The sequence below is a fragment of the Rhincodon typus genome, chromosome 3 (genome assembly GCF_021869965.1).
Source record: "Rhincodon typus isolate 14 chromosome 3, sRhiTyp1.1, whole genome shotgun sequence".
NCBI classification, from domain to species: domain Eukaryota; kingdom Metazoa; phylum Chordata; class Chondrichthyes; order Orectolobiformes; family Rhincodontidae; genus Rhincodon; species Rhincodon typus.
In genome coordinates, this window is record NC_063334.1 from 2,988,323 (window position 1) to 3,004,238 (window position 15,916).

The 15,916-nt window shown below is 39.9% G+C and overlaps 1 protein-coding gene across 2 annotated transcripts in view; it reads right to left on the reverse strand.

The window, feature by feature from the left end:
• Nucleotides 1-15,916, reverse strand: part of pax5 (paired box 5) — a 204,866-nt gene that overhangs the window by 82,574 nt on the left and 106,376 nt on the right. For both annotated transcript variants that reach the window (XM_048594913.1, XM_048594914.1), the window contains exon 7: nt 9,815-9,938. In XM_048594913.1, coding sequence (XP_048450870.1) covers nt 9,815-9,938 — 124 coding nt within the window. The remainder of the gene's footprint in view (nt 1-9,814; nt 9,939-15,916) is intronic.

The window sequence follows — 15,916 nt, forward strand, 5'->3', positions numbered from 1 at the left end:
ATTTGTTTGCAACGACAATTGGATCATTGTTTTCAGAAGTTGTATTTAGTGGCATTTCTGTACAACTAAGTGATGAATCCCAACTGCTGCTTGTGTGAATGCCACCCGGAAATGGTCCGCCACTTCTCCACATTTGCAAATGCTCGAAGGTAGATGCTGTAGACACCGATCCATCTATGTGAGCCGAGAACATGGGACATTGAGCAACTGCCAATTCCTAGCCTGAGGCCTGTTAATGAATGCTGAACCCAAATTTGACTGCACGTTGCAGTTTGGTTTCAACCCCCTCAGACGTATGCTCATGTCACTGATCAGGGATGCCCTACAAAATTCCTCAGCAAAAATTCACGCATGCTGCCAAGACTTTAAGGCAGAGATTGGAGGCAATAGTTCATCTATCCTCAAACGCCCCAAGAGTGAACCTGGTGTTAAACAGGTTTATTGGAAATTCACCTCAGTAAGTAAATCTCCCAATAGTTCGGGAGGTCCCATGTACCAGATACTCCCTAATCCATAACGATCACTTCAACAAAAAAAAAGAAGTGCATCTGTGGAGAGAAAATAGAGTTAACGTTTCAGGTCCAGTGACCCTTCTTCAGAACTTCACTTGCATTCAGTGGCTCACACAGATTTCCTGTTCACTATGCTATCTCCTGCTGTGTGTATATTTATGTTTTAGGTGGTTGGTGATCATTTAGAACTGCTCTGGATGTGTGCTGCATTTAACAAGGCAGTTCCTAGTTCTATGCCATAAGAGCACTTTAGATACCAAGGGCTAAATATTCAACAAATCAGGATGGCTCAGAAGCTATTTTTAAAAAATGACAGGTATGCCCCAATTCCAAGATTCCCAATCCCTTTTCTGGGATTCTAATTTTGACCAGGACCTTTAAAAGGGTGTGGGCTGATTTGGGTCCCAAGTGTCACCCAGCACTCCCTTGCTGGCTAGTTCCATTGTAGTAACAGACATGACCTACTCCCCCACAATTCTGATATAGTCAGCCCAGATCTATAAAAGGGTCATGATGCACAGCATCTCAAAGACGTTGTGAAATATAATCTGCAAGAGGAAACATTCTGAATGGTAGACTCATGTTGCCCTCCTGATGCCAAATCACAAGGGCAAGCTTCCTCCACTGCCCATTCAACTCCAATGGCCCCTCAAAACCTTGTGCCAGGCGATGACATTCTGTCCACTCTCCACAGCCCATCCTGCCAGGCTATGGCAAATCAGTTCATGCATTGTACACTGTATAAAGGCAACAAACCTGAGAGTTACATCTGAGTGTGTTCAACAAAATATTTAAATACTGAAAATATTTATTAGGTGATAACTTTCCACTAGTTTAAAAAAAATTCACATCAGCCAATAAAAATATCTATTATCAGGCTCTTTAAAGTTTCCATAACTGAAACTACAAACACTTGAAACTTCTCAACCTTGTGAAAATAAACGGTGTGAAATTGATAGCAGAGATCAGATAGCAAGAGCTATCAAACAAGCAGGCGTTTAGCTGTTTCAGTGGAATAATGGATAGCTAAGCTTTCAGCCTAGCCCTGTTGCATGTTCTTGGCTAAGAAGTGGCATGGGTGGTGCATGGAGAGTGTATGGGGAGTAAGGGATGTGAAGTTGAAGACTGGAAGTTTGTCCCTTTCTTGTTATAATTGGAACAAAGTCCATTGTCCACTTTCACATGCAGCAGCCCAACGGCTGTGACTCCAAACATTTGCTGGGGCCATCTGCACTACATCTCCTACCCACATCCTTGCCAGCATTTTCTCTTTTGGAAGGTAAGCCAAGCTAGGAAATTATCCAATTCCTGCTACCTACCTTGAGGATAGAAATCCAGCCTCACAAGTGTATAAGGACCCTTATTCATTTGTGTACTGTAAATAAATAATGCACTTTATGTACATTTATACATGGACACATTAATAAGATCTAAGCAAATCCGAAAACAGAAACCTGGTATCAGTTTACACAACCATGAATTTTTAGGATTGTCATAAAAGCTCAGGAAAGGAGGCCTACCTTCCTTACATGGTCTAACCTTGATAAAACTGCAATCCCACGACAGGGTTGGCACTGAAATGTTCTGGAAAACCATTCAGTTACTCTATATTGAATCATTACAAAACTGCCCACTCCTCTCAAACGGCAACTAAAGATTAGCAATAAATGTTAACCTTTCCAACACACACCACGACATCCCAAGAGAATTCTTTTTAAAGAATTCTCCAGTCTTTCACTGTAACTCAGAGTCCTGACACTACAGATCAATCTTTTGGTTCTTTGTTGCTCTGTATCCTAGTGTCTTAATGCTTCCCATGTGTCTTGATGACAAAAACCAAACCAGTGCTCAAAGTGAAGCCTGACCAGAGGAGAATACAGTTTGGCATTACCTTTTCTAAGTTTAATTTTACTGTATGTAACTCAATATCCTTAGCAAAGGAAATCAGAGCAGGAGCAGGATATTCAGTCTGTTTAATTTGCTACAATATTCATTCTGATGATGGCCTGAATTCCACTTTCCTGTACATACTTTCCCTATGGGTCAGAAATCTGACTAATTTAGCTCTGAATAATAACCCGGGCTGCACAGCTCTTGGCAGAAGAGAATTTTAGAGACTAATGAGAAAAAACTTCCTCATCATTCTCACCTTATAAGGGAGACCCTTTGTTTCTAAACTGTAACCTCTAATTCTAGATTCCCCCGCAAAGGCAATCACCATCTCAGCATCTACCCTGACAAACCTCCTCAGAATATTATAGGCTTCAATAAAATTACCTTTTGGCATAAGAGGTCCTCGGACTATTGGGACAGCCTGTTCAAACATTCTTCATAAGACAACCCCTTCATCCCAGGATTCAACCAAGTGAATCTTTTCTGAACTGCGCCCAATGTAGAGATATCTCTTCTTAAATAAAGAGATTAAAAATCTGCAGGCAATACCCCAGGTAATCCAGTCAGTTGTAGCATTGAGTCTGTCAACCTCTAGGTTTCATCCAACTTCATCATACCATGGACTACACATTACTTATTTCCCTTCCTATGTCCACACTTTGCAGTTTTCTATATTACATGTTATCTCCAATTGTTCTGATCACTTGAATACGTTATCCAACTCACACTGTAATGTAAAATCATTATAGCTCAGAGTTCAAGTCATAGTCTATATTGCTGTGACACTTCCAATATCTCTACAAACACATTTGATTTTGGCACATCACCTTCCAAATAATTCAACAACTCCCTCTTCATATCATGTGAGTGTTTCTACTTATGACTAATATTGTGCCACTATTTGAAAAAGGTGATCAGGAAAAGCCAGGTAATCATAGACTGGTGAGCCTGACATCAGTGGTGGGCATGTTGTTGCAGGGAATCCTGAGGGATGGGATTTACATGTATTTGGAAAGGCAAGGACTGATTAGAGATCGTCAATATGGCTTTGTACATGGGAGATCGTGCTTCACGAACTTGATTGAGTCTTTTGAAGAAGTAATGAAGAGGATTGATGATGACAGAGCAATGGATGTGATCTATATGGGCTTCAGTAAGGTGTTTGACAAGGTTCCTCATGGTTGACTGGTTGGCAAGGTTAGATCACGCAGAGTACAGGGAGAACTAACTATTTGGATACAGAACTGGCTCAAAGGTAGGAGACAGAGGGTGGTGGTGGAGAGTTGCTTTCAAAATGGAAGCCTGTGACTCGCGGTGTGCCACAAAGATTGGTGCTGGTCCACTGCTTTTTGTCATTTATATAAATGATTTGGATGTGAACATAGGAGGTAAGTTTGCAGACGACACTAAAATTGGAGGTATAGTGGACAGTGAAGAAGGTTATCTCAGAGTATAACGGGATCTTGATCAGATGAACCAATGGGCCAGGGAGTGGCATATGGAATTTAATTTAGATAAATGTGAGGTGCTGCATTTTGGAAAGACAAATCAGGGCAGGACTTATACACTTAATGGTAAGGTCCTGGGGAGCGTTGCCTAACAAAGAGATCTTGGAGTACAGGTTCATAGATCCTCGAAAGTGGAGTAACAGGTAGATAGGATAGTGAAGAAGGTGTTTGGTATGCTTGTCTTTATTGGTCAGTGCATTGAGTATAGGAATTGGGAGGTCATGTTGCAGCTCTACAAGAAATTGGTTTGGCTACTTTTGGAGCATTGCATGCAATTCTGGTCTCCCTGCTACAGTGAGGATGTTGTGAAACTTGAAAGGGTTCAGAAAAGGTTTACAAGGATGTTGCGAGGGTTGGAGGTGTGGAGCTATAGGGAGGGACTGAATATGCTGGGGCTATATTCCCTGGAGCGTCGGAGGCTGAGGGGTGATCTTATAAAGGTTTACAAGATCATAACAGGCATGAATAGGGTAAATAGGTAAGGTCTTTTTCCTAGGATAGGGGAGTCCAAAACTAGAGACATAGGTTTGAGGTGAGAGGGGTAAGATACAAAAGGGACCTATGGGACTACTTTTTCACGCAGAGGGTGGTGCATGTATGGAATGAACTGCCAGAGGAAGTGGTGGAGGCTGGTACAATTACAACATTTAAAAGGCATCTGGATGGGTATACGAATATGAAGGGTTTAATAGGGATATGGGCCAAATGCTGGCAAATGGGACTAGATTTATTTAGGATATCTGGTCGGCATGGACAAGTTGGACTGAAGGGTCTGTTTCCCTGCTGTATATCTCTACCACTCTATGGCTGTATATCACTCAACATCTGGTTCTCATTATCCATCCAGTTTACCTTTAAACATAGGAGCTGTGGATATAGAAACATAGAAATTCCTTCATACAATACGTTTTCTTCCCTATTACAATATACTTAAATTGCTACCAGCTTAATTGGTCCAAGATTGCTAACACTTGTCTGTGCGTTCATGAAACGTTGTTGATCCACACTTCTGGCAACCATGAATTTCTTTGATCACTGTTCAGGTCCTCTGCTGCTATTCTATATCCCTGGCTTGTTACTGTCCTATTTAGATATTTTCTAATCAACCTGTTCAGAGATGCTAGTATAGCTCCTCTGAAACAGGTTACATGACTTCTTGCAAATTTCTGCCAGGTCCTCCTGATCATGAACAATTATCTCACTCTTTCAGAAGCAAGGTGACATTCCGGTCATTTCTTTTACATATTTTGGGGACTCTCATTATCCACCAAGAATCAGTAGTGATGTCATGTTACAGGGCCTGCTCTCTAAATCAGTTTTTGCACCTACTTCATTATCTTATGATTCTCCATAACTGGTTAATGAACTTTGACTCACATGCTGCTTGAAAGTTTCATTAGCTGCTTGGAGAGCATTAAGAAAGTTCATTGTTCAAAGTGAGTCACGATTGCTGCTATTTTTCATTTCCACTGCATTTGCACAAGTCCTTTGTTTCCAAACTCCTCATTCATGTCACCTCAACGTCATCATTCACAAAGAAAATTAAACATTTTTCTCATTCTTTTCTTCAAATCATGTCAGGTATATCCGAGCACATTGGCAAATGAGTTTTTATAAATTCCTCTTTAAGCCACATTCCCTGAAGGGAATGAGGTGCTCAGTGCAATACAGATAACTCCAGAAGTTGCATTTTCTATGCATTTTTACCTATTGCATTAGTGATTCTTAACAAACTATCAGTTTGAAATCTATGGTAACAAGCCTGCCATTCTAGCAGTCCACAATCATTATAACTAGCCAGGCAAACAGCAGGGTAAAACCACTCTTTAATCTTCTGCAAATAGATTATGGTTTTTCCCAGAAACACTAAAGGAACTAAAGACACAGCCTTACATTCATCTTAGGATTGGAATCAAAAGGGAATGCAGAATGCTTGGACATCCCCAAGAGCCTCACAGGGGAGTAATCAGATAAAAATCAACAGCAGGTCAAAGGAAATATTAGGAGAGTTGGTCAAAGCTTCACCTAAGACATAGTTTTACTAAATAACATAACAGAGATGCAAGGCAAGAACTTCAGATCCTAAAACCTAGACATTCATAGGCACAGCTGCCAATTTTGAGGCAAGGAGTATGGATTGTACAGAGGCCTCAAATGAAGAAACAAAGTTCCAAGCACATCTGCCACTGAGAGAGTACAGCACAGAGACTCCAACTAATACCATTACATTCTGATTGGTCTGTCCCTTCTCTGAGTAAGTTAAAAGTGCAAAATCTTGAAACATACGTAAAACCCAACAGTTCTATCATTACTTAGCATTCTGTCATATGCTGAACCTGCTGCACATCCAAACTTTTGATCAGTAGTAAACATTGTGAACACACTGAATCACTGCAGTGCACTTTTTCAAGGTGAATTTATGGACTGTCTCTTTATTACAGAAACATATTCATTCGGCCTGTTACAATCAATCTTTATCTGACTCCAAGTAGCATACAACAATGCATATTATTCCCATGTGCCATTGCCACTTGGTCTATTCGAAGTTTTATTGAGATTTGATTATAACGTAATTCCAGATTCTGTAAAGCTAACTATACTAGAGTAAGACAATCTCACCATTCACAAGCTCAGATATAGGTGAGACTACCCACCAACTCTTCATCTCGTTTGCAGAATTTATTTTTTAGCCTTTGAGCAAAGATTGGGGACTGGATTTTCACTGAGGCTGACAGAAGTCAGTATTACAGAAGTGAAAACCCTTACCACCACCCTTCTACACCCTCCCAACATTCCCACAAGTGTTTTGGAACTGAGCCCATTCCATAAATGTACGTGGTCCATGGCACCACAGAGGGTTTGTAAACCATAAGGGAAAACCCATCACAAGTGGCAAAAAAAAACCTTGATCCTGACAGGTTTTGGAACACAACATAAATTCCATTCTTAGTATTTATTAGTTTATTGCTGTACTATACGTTAGATGTGATTTCACTGCAATGATTGATTATAGAGCTCAACTTTGTAATAATAAGTTGACACAGGGTTGAGTTACAGTCGAGTACTCTTCCTTATTATGCATTCTAAATTGAGGAAAATGTTGCTTTAAAACTCTATTGTCATTATCTGAAGCAAGTCAAATGTCCAAAGGTATTTACATTCAATTTCAAAAGACTAGTAGGCAGCTGTAGAAAAGAAAAAGCATCTGCTCATGGACTGCTTTGATTGACAGGATTGATAAATCCAGTTTATCAGAAAATTAAAGTACAACCATTTGTTTTGCAATATATTGTTTCAATTTGAAGGGCTTGTTTTCACTGCTAAGATCGTTATGAATGTCAGGCTAACTGGGAAAGCATGTTGACTCAGTGGTTAGCACTGCTGCCTCACAGTGCCAGGGTCCTGGGTTTGATTCCACCCTCCGGTGACAATCTGTATGCAGTTTGCACATTCTTCCCGTGTCTGCATTGGTTTCTGCCAGGTAATCCAATTCCTCCCACAGTCCAAAGATGTTCAGGTTAAGTGGATTGGCCATATAAAATTGCCCCATTGTGCCAGGACTATGCAGACTGGGTTAAATGTGGGGTTACGGGGATAGGGAGGGATACTCTTTGGAGGGTTAGTACTGACTTGATGGGCTGAATGGCCTCTTTCTGCACTGTAGGGATTCTATGATTTTAAGTATCAAAGGTTTCACCAGCACTTAATGCATGAGGGAGCAATGCAGAAAATTTAATTAATCGTTTTAAGAAATTATGAAAGGATAATGAATTATCTTGTTTTGATTTGGTTGCTGAATAGATATTTGCTTGTTTTTGCAACAGATTGACCATTTGAGGGGCATTGACCTTTTTTGGAATAGCTTCTTTGAGGGTTGTTATCAGCATGAAGAATGTTTGCGTGAGAGCTCTAAAAAATAAACTTCTAACCATCTAATAATGTCTATTTCAGACATGGCTTCTGATACTAGAGAAGTGGCTATGGAAGATACATGAAAGGTATAGAGTAGTCATTGGGAGCATGGAGGACCCATTTTGGCTGGAAGGGCCTAGGACAGGTGTGCAAGGCCTTGAAGGCATGGGAACATGTGGAAGGCTCTAAGGGTTTGAGGGTCTGGGATTTGTCACTGCAATTGGGTTGATATTCCAGTAAACAAAGGAGTGGATTCTAGCCTGCCTACCTACCTTTTTTGTCACTTTGAGTTTGTCTTGACATTCCTGTCTTTTCCATAAAAAGCTAGCCTTGTGTATGTGTCTGTCTGCCAGTGTATCTAAACATGAACAAATTCCTGTGTCCCATGCCTGAGTGTGCATGTATGGGTTTGTCTGGGTGAAGTTATAAGGGTGTATATGTATGTTTGTATGATTGCGTCTAACTTCGTATAAATATATTTTTCTCCGGCTTGTCATATGGCTGTGTGTGGCAGCAAAGTCTATATTTGCATCTATCTACCCTGTGTGCCTTTGCACAAATGTGTCCTTCTGCATCTGTGTGCATAAATGTTTGTGTGTGTGTGTGTGTGTACGTGTGTGCATGTGTGTGTATGTGTGTGCATGTGTGTGTGTGTGTGTGTACGTGCACACACGATGTGTGCATGTGTGTGTGTATGTGAGAGTGAGAGATTGTGAGAGTGTGTGTGTATCTGTGAGTGTGTGTGTATCTGTGTGTATCTGTGAGTGTGTGTGTGTGTGTACGTGTGAGAGTGAGTGTCTGTATGTGTGTGAGAGAGAGAATGTGAGTGTATGTGTGTGTGAGAGAGTGTGTGTGTGTATGCATGAGAGTGCGTGTGTGTGTGTGAGAGAGAGGGAGTGTGTGCGTATGTGTGGGAGCGAGAGTGCATGCATGTGTGTGTGTGTGAAAGAGAGAGAGAGATGGTTTCCAACTCTGGTTGTGTATAACCTTAGAAATTCCATCAGATGCCCAGCCCAATCAAATATCCTATTTCCCATATCCAATATTTTTATAACCAAGTAAACTAAACTGTTCAAAGAAAATTTAAGAGCAAAATTTATGTCCGAATAATTTTCTCGTGGATTGATCTGTAATTCCGGGTGATGATTCTTGGACAAGTCTGGAATTTGGACCATCTGAGAGGGCATGCATTTGTCTTTGTTCATGTGCTTACCATATCCATTTCCAAGAAAATGATAAGATCACTGCTCTATAAATTTTAAATGTGAAAACTTCTCATAAAATCATAAGAAATAGCAGAAGGAATAGACCGTTGAGCCTGCTCCACTATTCAATAACGTTGTGACTGATCTGATTATCTCAATTTTTCTGTATTTCCCCTAAAGTGCTGCACTGACTTGTAGATCAAAAATCTATCTCCTGCAACCCTGAATCCATTCAATGACCCAATCTCCACTGAGGCCTGTGAAATAGAATTTTCAATATCAACCACCATCTGTGAGAAGAAAATTCTCCTATTTCTGGAAAACTCCTTATTTTTGTGCTCCCTAGTTCTAGATCACCCCCAGGAGGTAGAATTTCCCAATTTCTCATCCCCCTTGTCATGAAAGAACAGCAGAATATCCAGGATTAATAATTGACCACAAATTGTCCACCAATGTGAGAATTTTCATGATGGAGCTATTGCATTTAAATATTCAAATGAAGAAGTGTTATACATTGGAGCAGACAATGGTAGATGAGATCTGTCTGTACCTGTACACAGCTCAGTGCACACAGATGGAGAGCATATTTGAGGTGTGCGTGGGTGGGCAGTAAATAGAAGACAAACAAGGCTATAATTCTTCTTCTGAAATAGTTCTATCAAAATAAAGGAATGTTTCCAAATGTTTGCAGTGGACACAGATTAGTATCTGTCTTAGATAGTCTATTGCTGCACAGTTATCTAGAAACAAAGACAAGCTTCATACCAAGGCCAAACCTTCTTACCTGTTATAATGGGGTAAGACTGAGGTCCAGGGACACTGGTCCCTATGTCAGCTGAATTTGTTAGACTCGATTTCATATCTTCCAGTCCCCCAGCCAGTGACGCCATGGTGGAATAATCTGCACTCTGGAAGTACAAAGACAACTTATCAGGTAAGTATTTGCTTCTTCAATACAATCCCAGTAACACTACTCGTAGTGTTTAATTGTTCAAAAGAGTCCGCCAATATTGGCTATAATAAACAAGGAACCTGTGCAACAGGAGTGTAAAATTGCAAAACATGAGAAAAAGAAATAGCTGTAGGTGTTAGCTGGTGTCAACAAACTCAGCATAGAACAGGGAAGGAACCTAAAGTTTCCCAGTTCTATAAGTCTTGATACCATACTGGGGGAGGAGTGAATACCCAGGCATGTATACAATTCTTAATAAACGCACTGGTGTCATGGTGCAGCACATTATCTCATAGCTATGAGTACCAAGGAAAATGAAAAATATGTATTTACATAACACCCTTCATGGCTTCTGGGCATCCCAAAGTGCTTCAAAGCCAACAAAGTATGTTTGAAGCCATCATTTTTGTAGTGCAAAAAATGAAATAACTCCTCAGAGGCTGGTATCCCATCACCAAGTCACCCTTTATTTACAGATGGAGAGTCCTTGACACTGATCCAGCTTCCTCAGAGCCAGCTCTCAGAATGAACAGGATGTCTGACATTCCTGTTTATATCTGTCAGCCAGGGCTCCCTGATTGGACAAGATTAACAGCCCCAGTCAGTGAACTCATATTCTATGAGGTCCACCTGACTGACCTCATTATAATCACTACAGGAAATGAGGCAGCCAAATTGCACGGAGCAAACCCACACATACAGCAAGGTGATAATGGCCAGCTCACATGTTTTCGCAATGTTAATTAGGAATAAATATTGTCAAAGATGTCAGGGATCATTCTCTTGCTTTGCTTCAAAATAATGCCCTGGGATCTTTTACATCCAACAGAGAGCGCAATCATGGTCTCAACTTTAGCGTCTCAGCCAAAAGACAATACAACATACAGTGCAGTACTGGACTGTTGGCCTTGATGCTCAAAAGCTGAAGTGGGTCTTGAACTTTCAATCTTCAGGCTCTCAAGTAAGTGCATTACCAGCTGAGCCACAATAACGAAATCAAGCTTTAAAACAAATATGACTGCTAATGACGTAGGTCATTGCTGATTCATCTGACCATGGACATATACGAAATGGAATTCCATCCAAGTGACCATGTATGTTTGTGATTAGTTGGTAGGCCTCAAAAAAATGATCGAAGCCCAAGGTAAACTGGCCTCATCACAAGATTGGAGCAAATTGCAGACCTGGGTCCATGACAAGAGACAGCCAGAGATCAAACTGTAGAAAAATAGTTACATGATCTCTGCATAAAAGTTAATGAGTAATTTAGTAATTTAACTGATTTGTTATGGTTTAAACCTTCTCTATAAAGCTGTTGATTGTTGATTGGGAAACTAATGAAAAGAAGTCAGCAATTTGTATTGTTGGTTTAAACTTTTCTTTTCTACTAATCTTATTTTGAATGACTTGACTGATTAAATGCCCGCCAATCAGCACTATCAACTTTATAAATGGCAACTATTTCAACCAGTGACAGTATCTTGTCCTTGGATACATGGCATCTGAGAGGCAAGATGCTACAGAGATACATTAGTTTAGAGTAAAGGGTTAATTATGACTTTGTTCTGAGAATCACAAGGAACTGGAGCTGGAATCTGTAAAATTTCAGCAGCACATCCTCTCTTATCATGCTTTGTAGATAGTTATGTTGAATGCAGCCTGTTCATGTTAACTCACAAAAATATTAACATCATGTTTCTATAACTAGATATGAACTTTTCAAAGTATTGAAAGACAAGGGCCACTTGCTGTTTTTCTCCCAGTCCAAGAGCTAAGCCCATGTGCTAGCAGCCATGCCTTGTTTATATAAAGGGAATACACCAGAGTAACATGCCATACTGCCAGAATAGGAAGTGAAATAACTGCACAGAGGCTGGTATCCCATCATCAAGTCACCCTTTATTTACGTACACAGTACTTGGGCTCTGACCAGCCAGCTCAGAGCCAGTCCCTAGAATGAGGAGACTCTCTAAATCTCTTGTTTATGTTGTCGGCCAGGGATCCCTGATTGGCCCAGATTAACACCCACAATCAAGGATCTCATAGTCAATGAGATCTATCTGGTCCTCATTAGAATCACGACAAGATGTGTGGGGATATCTTGCATCACTGAAATCACCTATAAAAGGGGAAAATGCTGACAAAGTCCAAAGAGAAAATGAGATTTCTTTCATCAGGTAATCACAGAATCTTAGAGAATGGAAAGAGGCCATTTGACCTATCATGGCTATTCCAGCTCTACAAAAGAGTAGTCCAATTCCCTTCAACCAAAAACCAATTGCTTTTTAAAGGTTCAAATCAGAATCAATCACCCTTTCAGGTAATTTGTTTAAGATCATAATTACTCATTTTATGGAGAATTTTCACTTCTTTCCACCCAGTTCTTTTAAATGAGACTTCAATTTTTATTTCAGATGGCAGGATGTTGGGATTGGGAGCTAGGATTCTTATTCTATGGGAAAGAAGCAGGAAATACTCCAACAAATAGATCAGCTGTGGTCAAGTGGATTCTTGTTGGAAGAAATGTAATGTTCCTGACTTGGGGCAATGAGGTACAGGACGTAAAGGATGTTTATATGCAGGAGAAAAATCAAAGTGAAGTTTAAGTCTCATTCCTCTGCCACATTACTCTTTTTCTTGGCATTATTTGGGAACAGGTCAGGAAAATCAACCCCTGGTCTCTAAATCCCTTAATTGTGAATGACTTGGTATGTAATGGATAGGAACAAACTATAAGGATCATTTCCATTTTCCCCCAAATTGTAATTCAGGCAGAGCCTATTGTCCACATTTTTTAGAACCCATGTAATGATCACAAAGGAACCAAAATCAGGCAAGTTTTACAATGTTTAGGAAATCCTATATTGCTCTTTTCCACCCAACATCAAAGTTAAAAATGACCTCATCCCAATCCCCAACAATCAAAATGTGCACTTAAAAGTAGTTCTCACGTTTGTACTTTGGGGATTAAACCTAGTAGCTTTTGACTTGCTTAGATGTGCTCACTGTTCTGTTACTGTTTTATGAGTGATGTCACTTTAAGTAACTCAACTTGCAGTTTAGCTTGTACATATTCTATGCTGCGGGTGGTACAATGTGGAGTAGCTTTAGCCTCTAATCACATAGATGGTTTCAAGGTACAGTCTGAACCATGTGAGACAATACAGTGTGGAGCTAGAGGAGCACAGCAGGCCAGGCAGCATCAGAGGATTAGGAAAGTTGACGTTGTGGGTCGGGACTCTTCTTTAGAATTTCTGAAGAAGGGTCCCGACCCAAAATGTCAACTTTCCTGCTCCCCTGATGCTGCCTGACCTGCTGTGTTCCTCCAGCTCCACACTGTATTGACTCTGACTCCCGCATCTGCAGTTCTTGCTATCTCTCAGTCTGAACCATATGTTTGGATTCTTAAAGGGGCATTACTTAAAGATTGATACTTTAATTTTGCCACTTGATTAAAATCATAGAATTTTACAGTACAAAAGGAGGCCATTCAGCCACCATGTATGTACTGGTGTGACAATACTATGGCTTTAAGAGGTCTATTTTATCCTGGCTCTTTTTTTCTGAAGAATGGTTGAGACAGAGGTTATGAGTAGTCTGCTCCAAAGCCAATAAAGTAAACAGTTTGTGAAGCTTTGTTTTTTTTAAATTGGAACAATAGAAAAAGCCCAAACGGGTGGGGTCAAGCTCCTACAAAACCAGGACTTTTAGTTTTAGCTTTCTGCAGTTGCTGGGGTCTTGAAACTGGATGTGGAAGCTCTTATTCCTCTCTGTTACAGCTAAAAGCTGAGGTTCTCTTCCTGCTGCTAGAATTGCATGTAAGACAATCTATTTTACTGAATTTCCATTTGCCAAGGGTGTGTTTATGGGCTGTTACTTTTTTGGAACAGTCAATTAGTGGTAGTTAATATATATTATTTTGTTAAGCATTTCAATAGAGTTACAGTTAAGTCAATTATTTTATTTTGTCTGTATTTTGATTTAGTGTATGAATAATGTATGTCTTATTTCAAGCCTGGTAGTTTGACCAATCAAATTGCATCCAGAACACAACACCTTACACTTAACTTTAAACTAAGAAAAAATTATGATCTAGACTATCTTCTTAATATAGTTTCAGGGGGTTTGGTCTGGACCATAACACTGGCTCCTGAAAGAGCTACACAGGTAGTCCCATTCTCCAGCCCTATTTCTGTAGCCCTCTAAATTCATCATTTTCAAATATATATCCCAATCTCTTTTGGAACCACCTATTGAATCCGCCTCCACCACTCTCCCAAGCAGTGCATTCCAAATTTTAACATATCTCTGAGTAAAGAAGTTTCTCTTCATCTCATTCCTAGAACTCTTGTTGACAATCTTGAAATTGTAACTCCTATTTACATTAAAGTCACCTCTGCACCAAGAAGAATAAGCCCAATATTGCTATTGTTTCCCTGTATCTAAAATCCCGTTCTAGTAAATCTCTTTTGCTCTTTCTCCAGGGCTTTAATATCCTTCCTTAAACAAGGTGCCCAGAACTCAACACAATACTCCAAATGTTGTTTGGCCAATGACTTGTGGAGGTGTAACATCACTTCCTTTTTTTTTTATACCTTATGTCTCTATTTATAAACTCAAGGATCCTTTAAGCCTTCTTAACAACTTTTCAACTTGCCTGGCCACTTTCAAGGAATTATGCACTGGAACTCTGAGGTCCCTCTACTCCTGTACTCCCCTCAGAGTTGTAACATGGAGCCTGTGTTGTCGCTGCACGTTAATTAGTTGAATTTTGATGCAAAAGTGAAGAAACATATATTCTTATTAATTGTTGTTGATAACTACTTTTAACTAGATTAACTGGCAAACAGAAAATCTGCACCAATAAATATTTTGGTAATGGTTTGACGTAGCAATCATGCCTGCTCTGTAATGAATCAAGTGAGTCTTGGTTAATGGAAATCTTTCATGAATGGCAATCACCCACCGTTTAATAAAGACAGCCCCTTTTGTGTGTGTCCCTTTAAGGTAGGTATCAAAATTAACCTACGAGATGAACTGAAGAATAACTCCTGCTCAAGTCAGACTTTAAAAAAAACTCTGTAATACATTTTTCCCCCTGTAAATATTTCTGCCACTTCCCAGAATACCAGCTCCTGCTGATAGCTCACAGTGGAAGGGCCCCTGAGAGCAAAACCTAGATTTTCATGTCAAACATCTTCACATTGAAGCATCACTTCAAGGAGCTGTTGTCAAATGATGATCGGCCTGAGGCACATAGCTAATCACCCTCACAGCATCATCAGATTCACTTTTAAATGCCATTGAAATGTTCACTCAAACTTTTCTCTGCAAGATTATTTTATCTGTGATGTCCTTGAATATTTAAATCAATCAGGAACAAAGAGGGAAAGGGAATTGAAATTCTGGAATTATTGTTCCCACTGTAAATTTCTGGACACTTTTGTGTGACCAATATACCCTCTAGTTTCTTTTGTTGTGCTCTGATTTGTTTAAGTCAATGCATCCTTTAAATTATCTTTCACAGAGTGGCATGTGCAGCAACTTAGAGGGGGCAACTTTGTACACAGTACAAGAACCTTCAGTTCCTCAACTTAGAGAAAACATTGTTCCTGAATCTAAAGAACAACTGTCCCATCTCAAAGGTCAACACTGGAGTAATTTGAATAACAGGAACAATAACCCCATGCCCACAGAAACTCCAAATTGTCAGAATAGCACTAAAATATCTGGAACATTTTAATAAACATCTAACAGGGGATAGGAACTTTAGAACAGTGAAATAACTGATCACCTGGGATTAAAAGCCTTGCTTCCCATTGACATCTGGGGCCTCTTTAAGGCTGAGTTCAGAACCTACTTGGTCTCTAAGCAAACAATGTTCCCCTCATTATTAACGTGTGTGTGTGTGTGTGTGTGTGTGTGTGTGTGTGT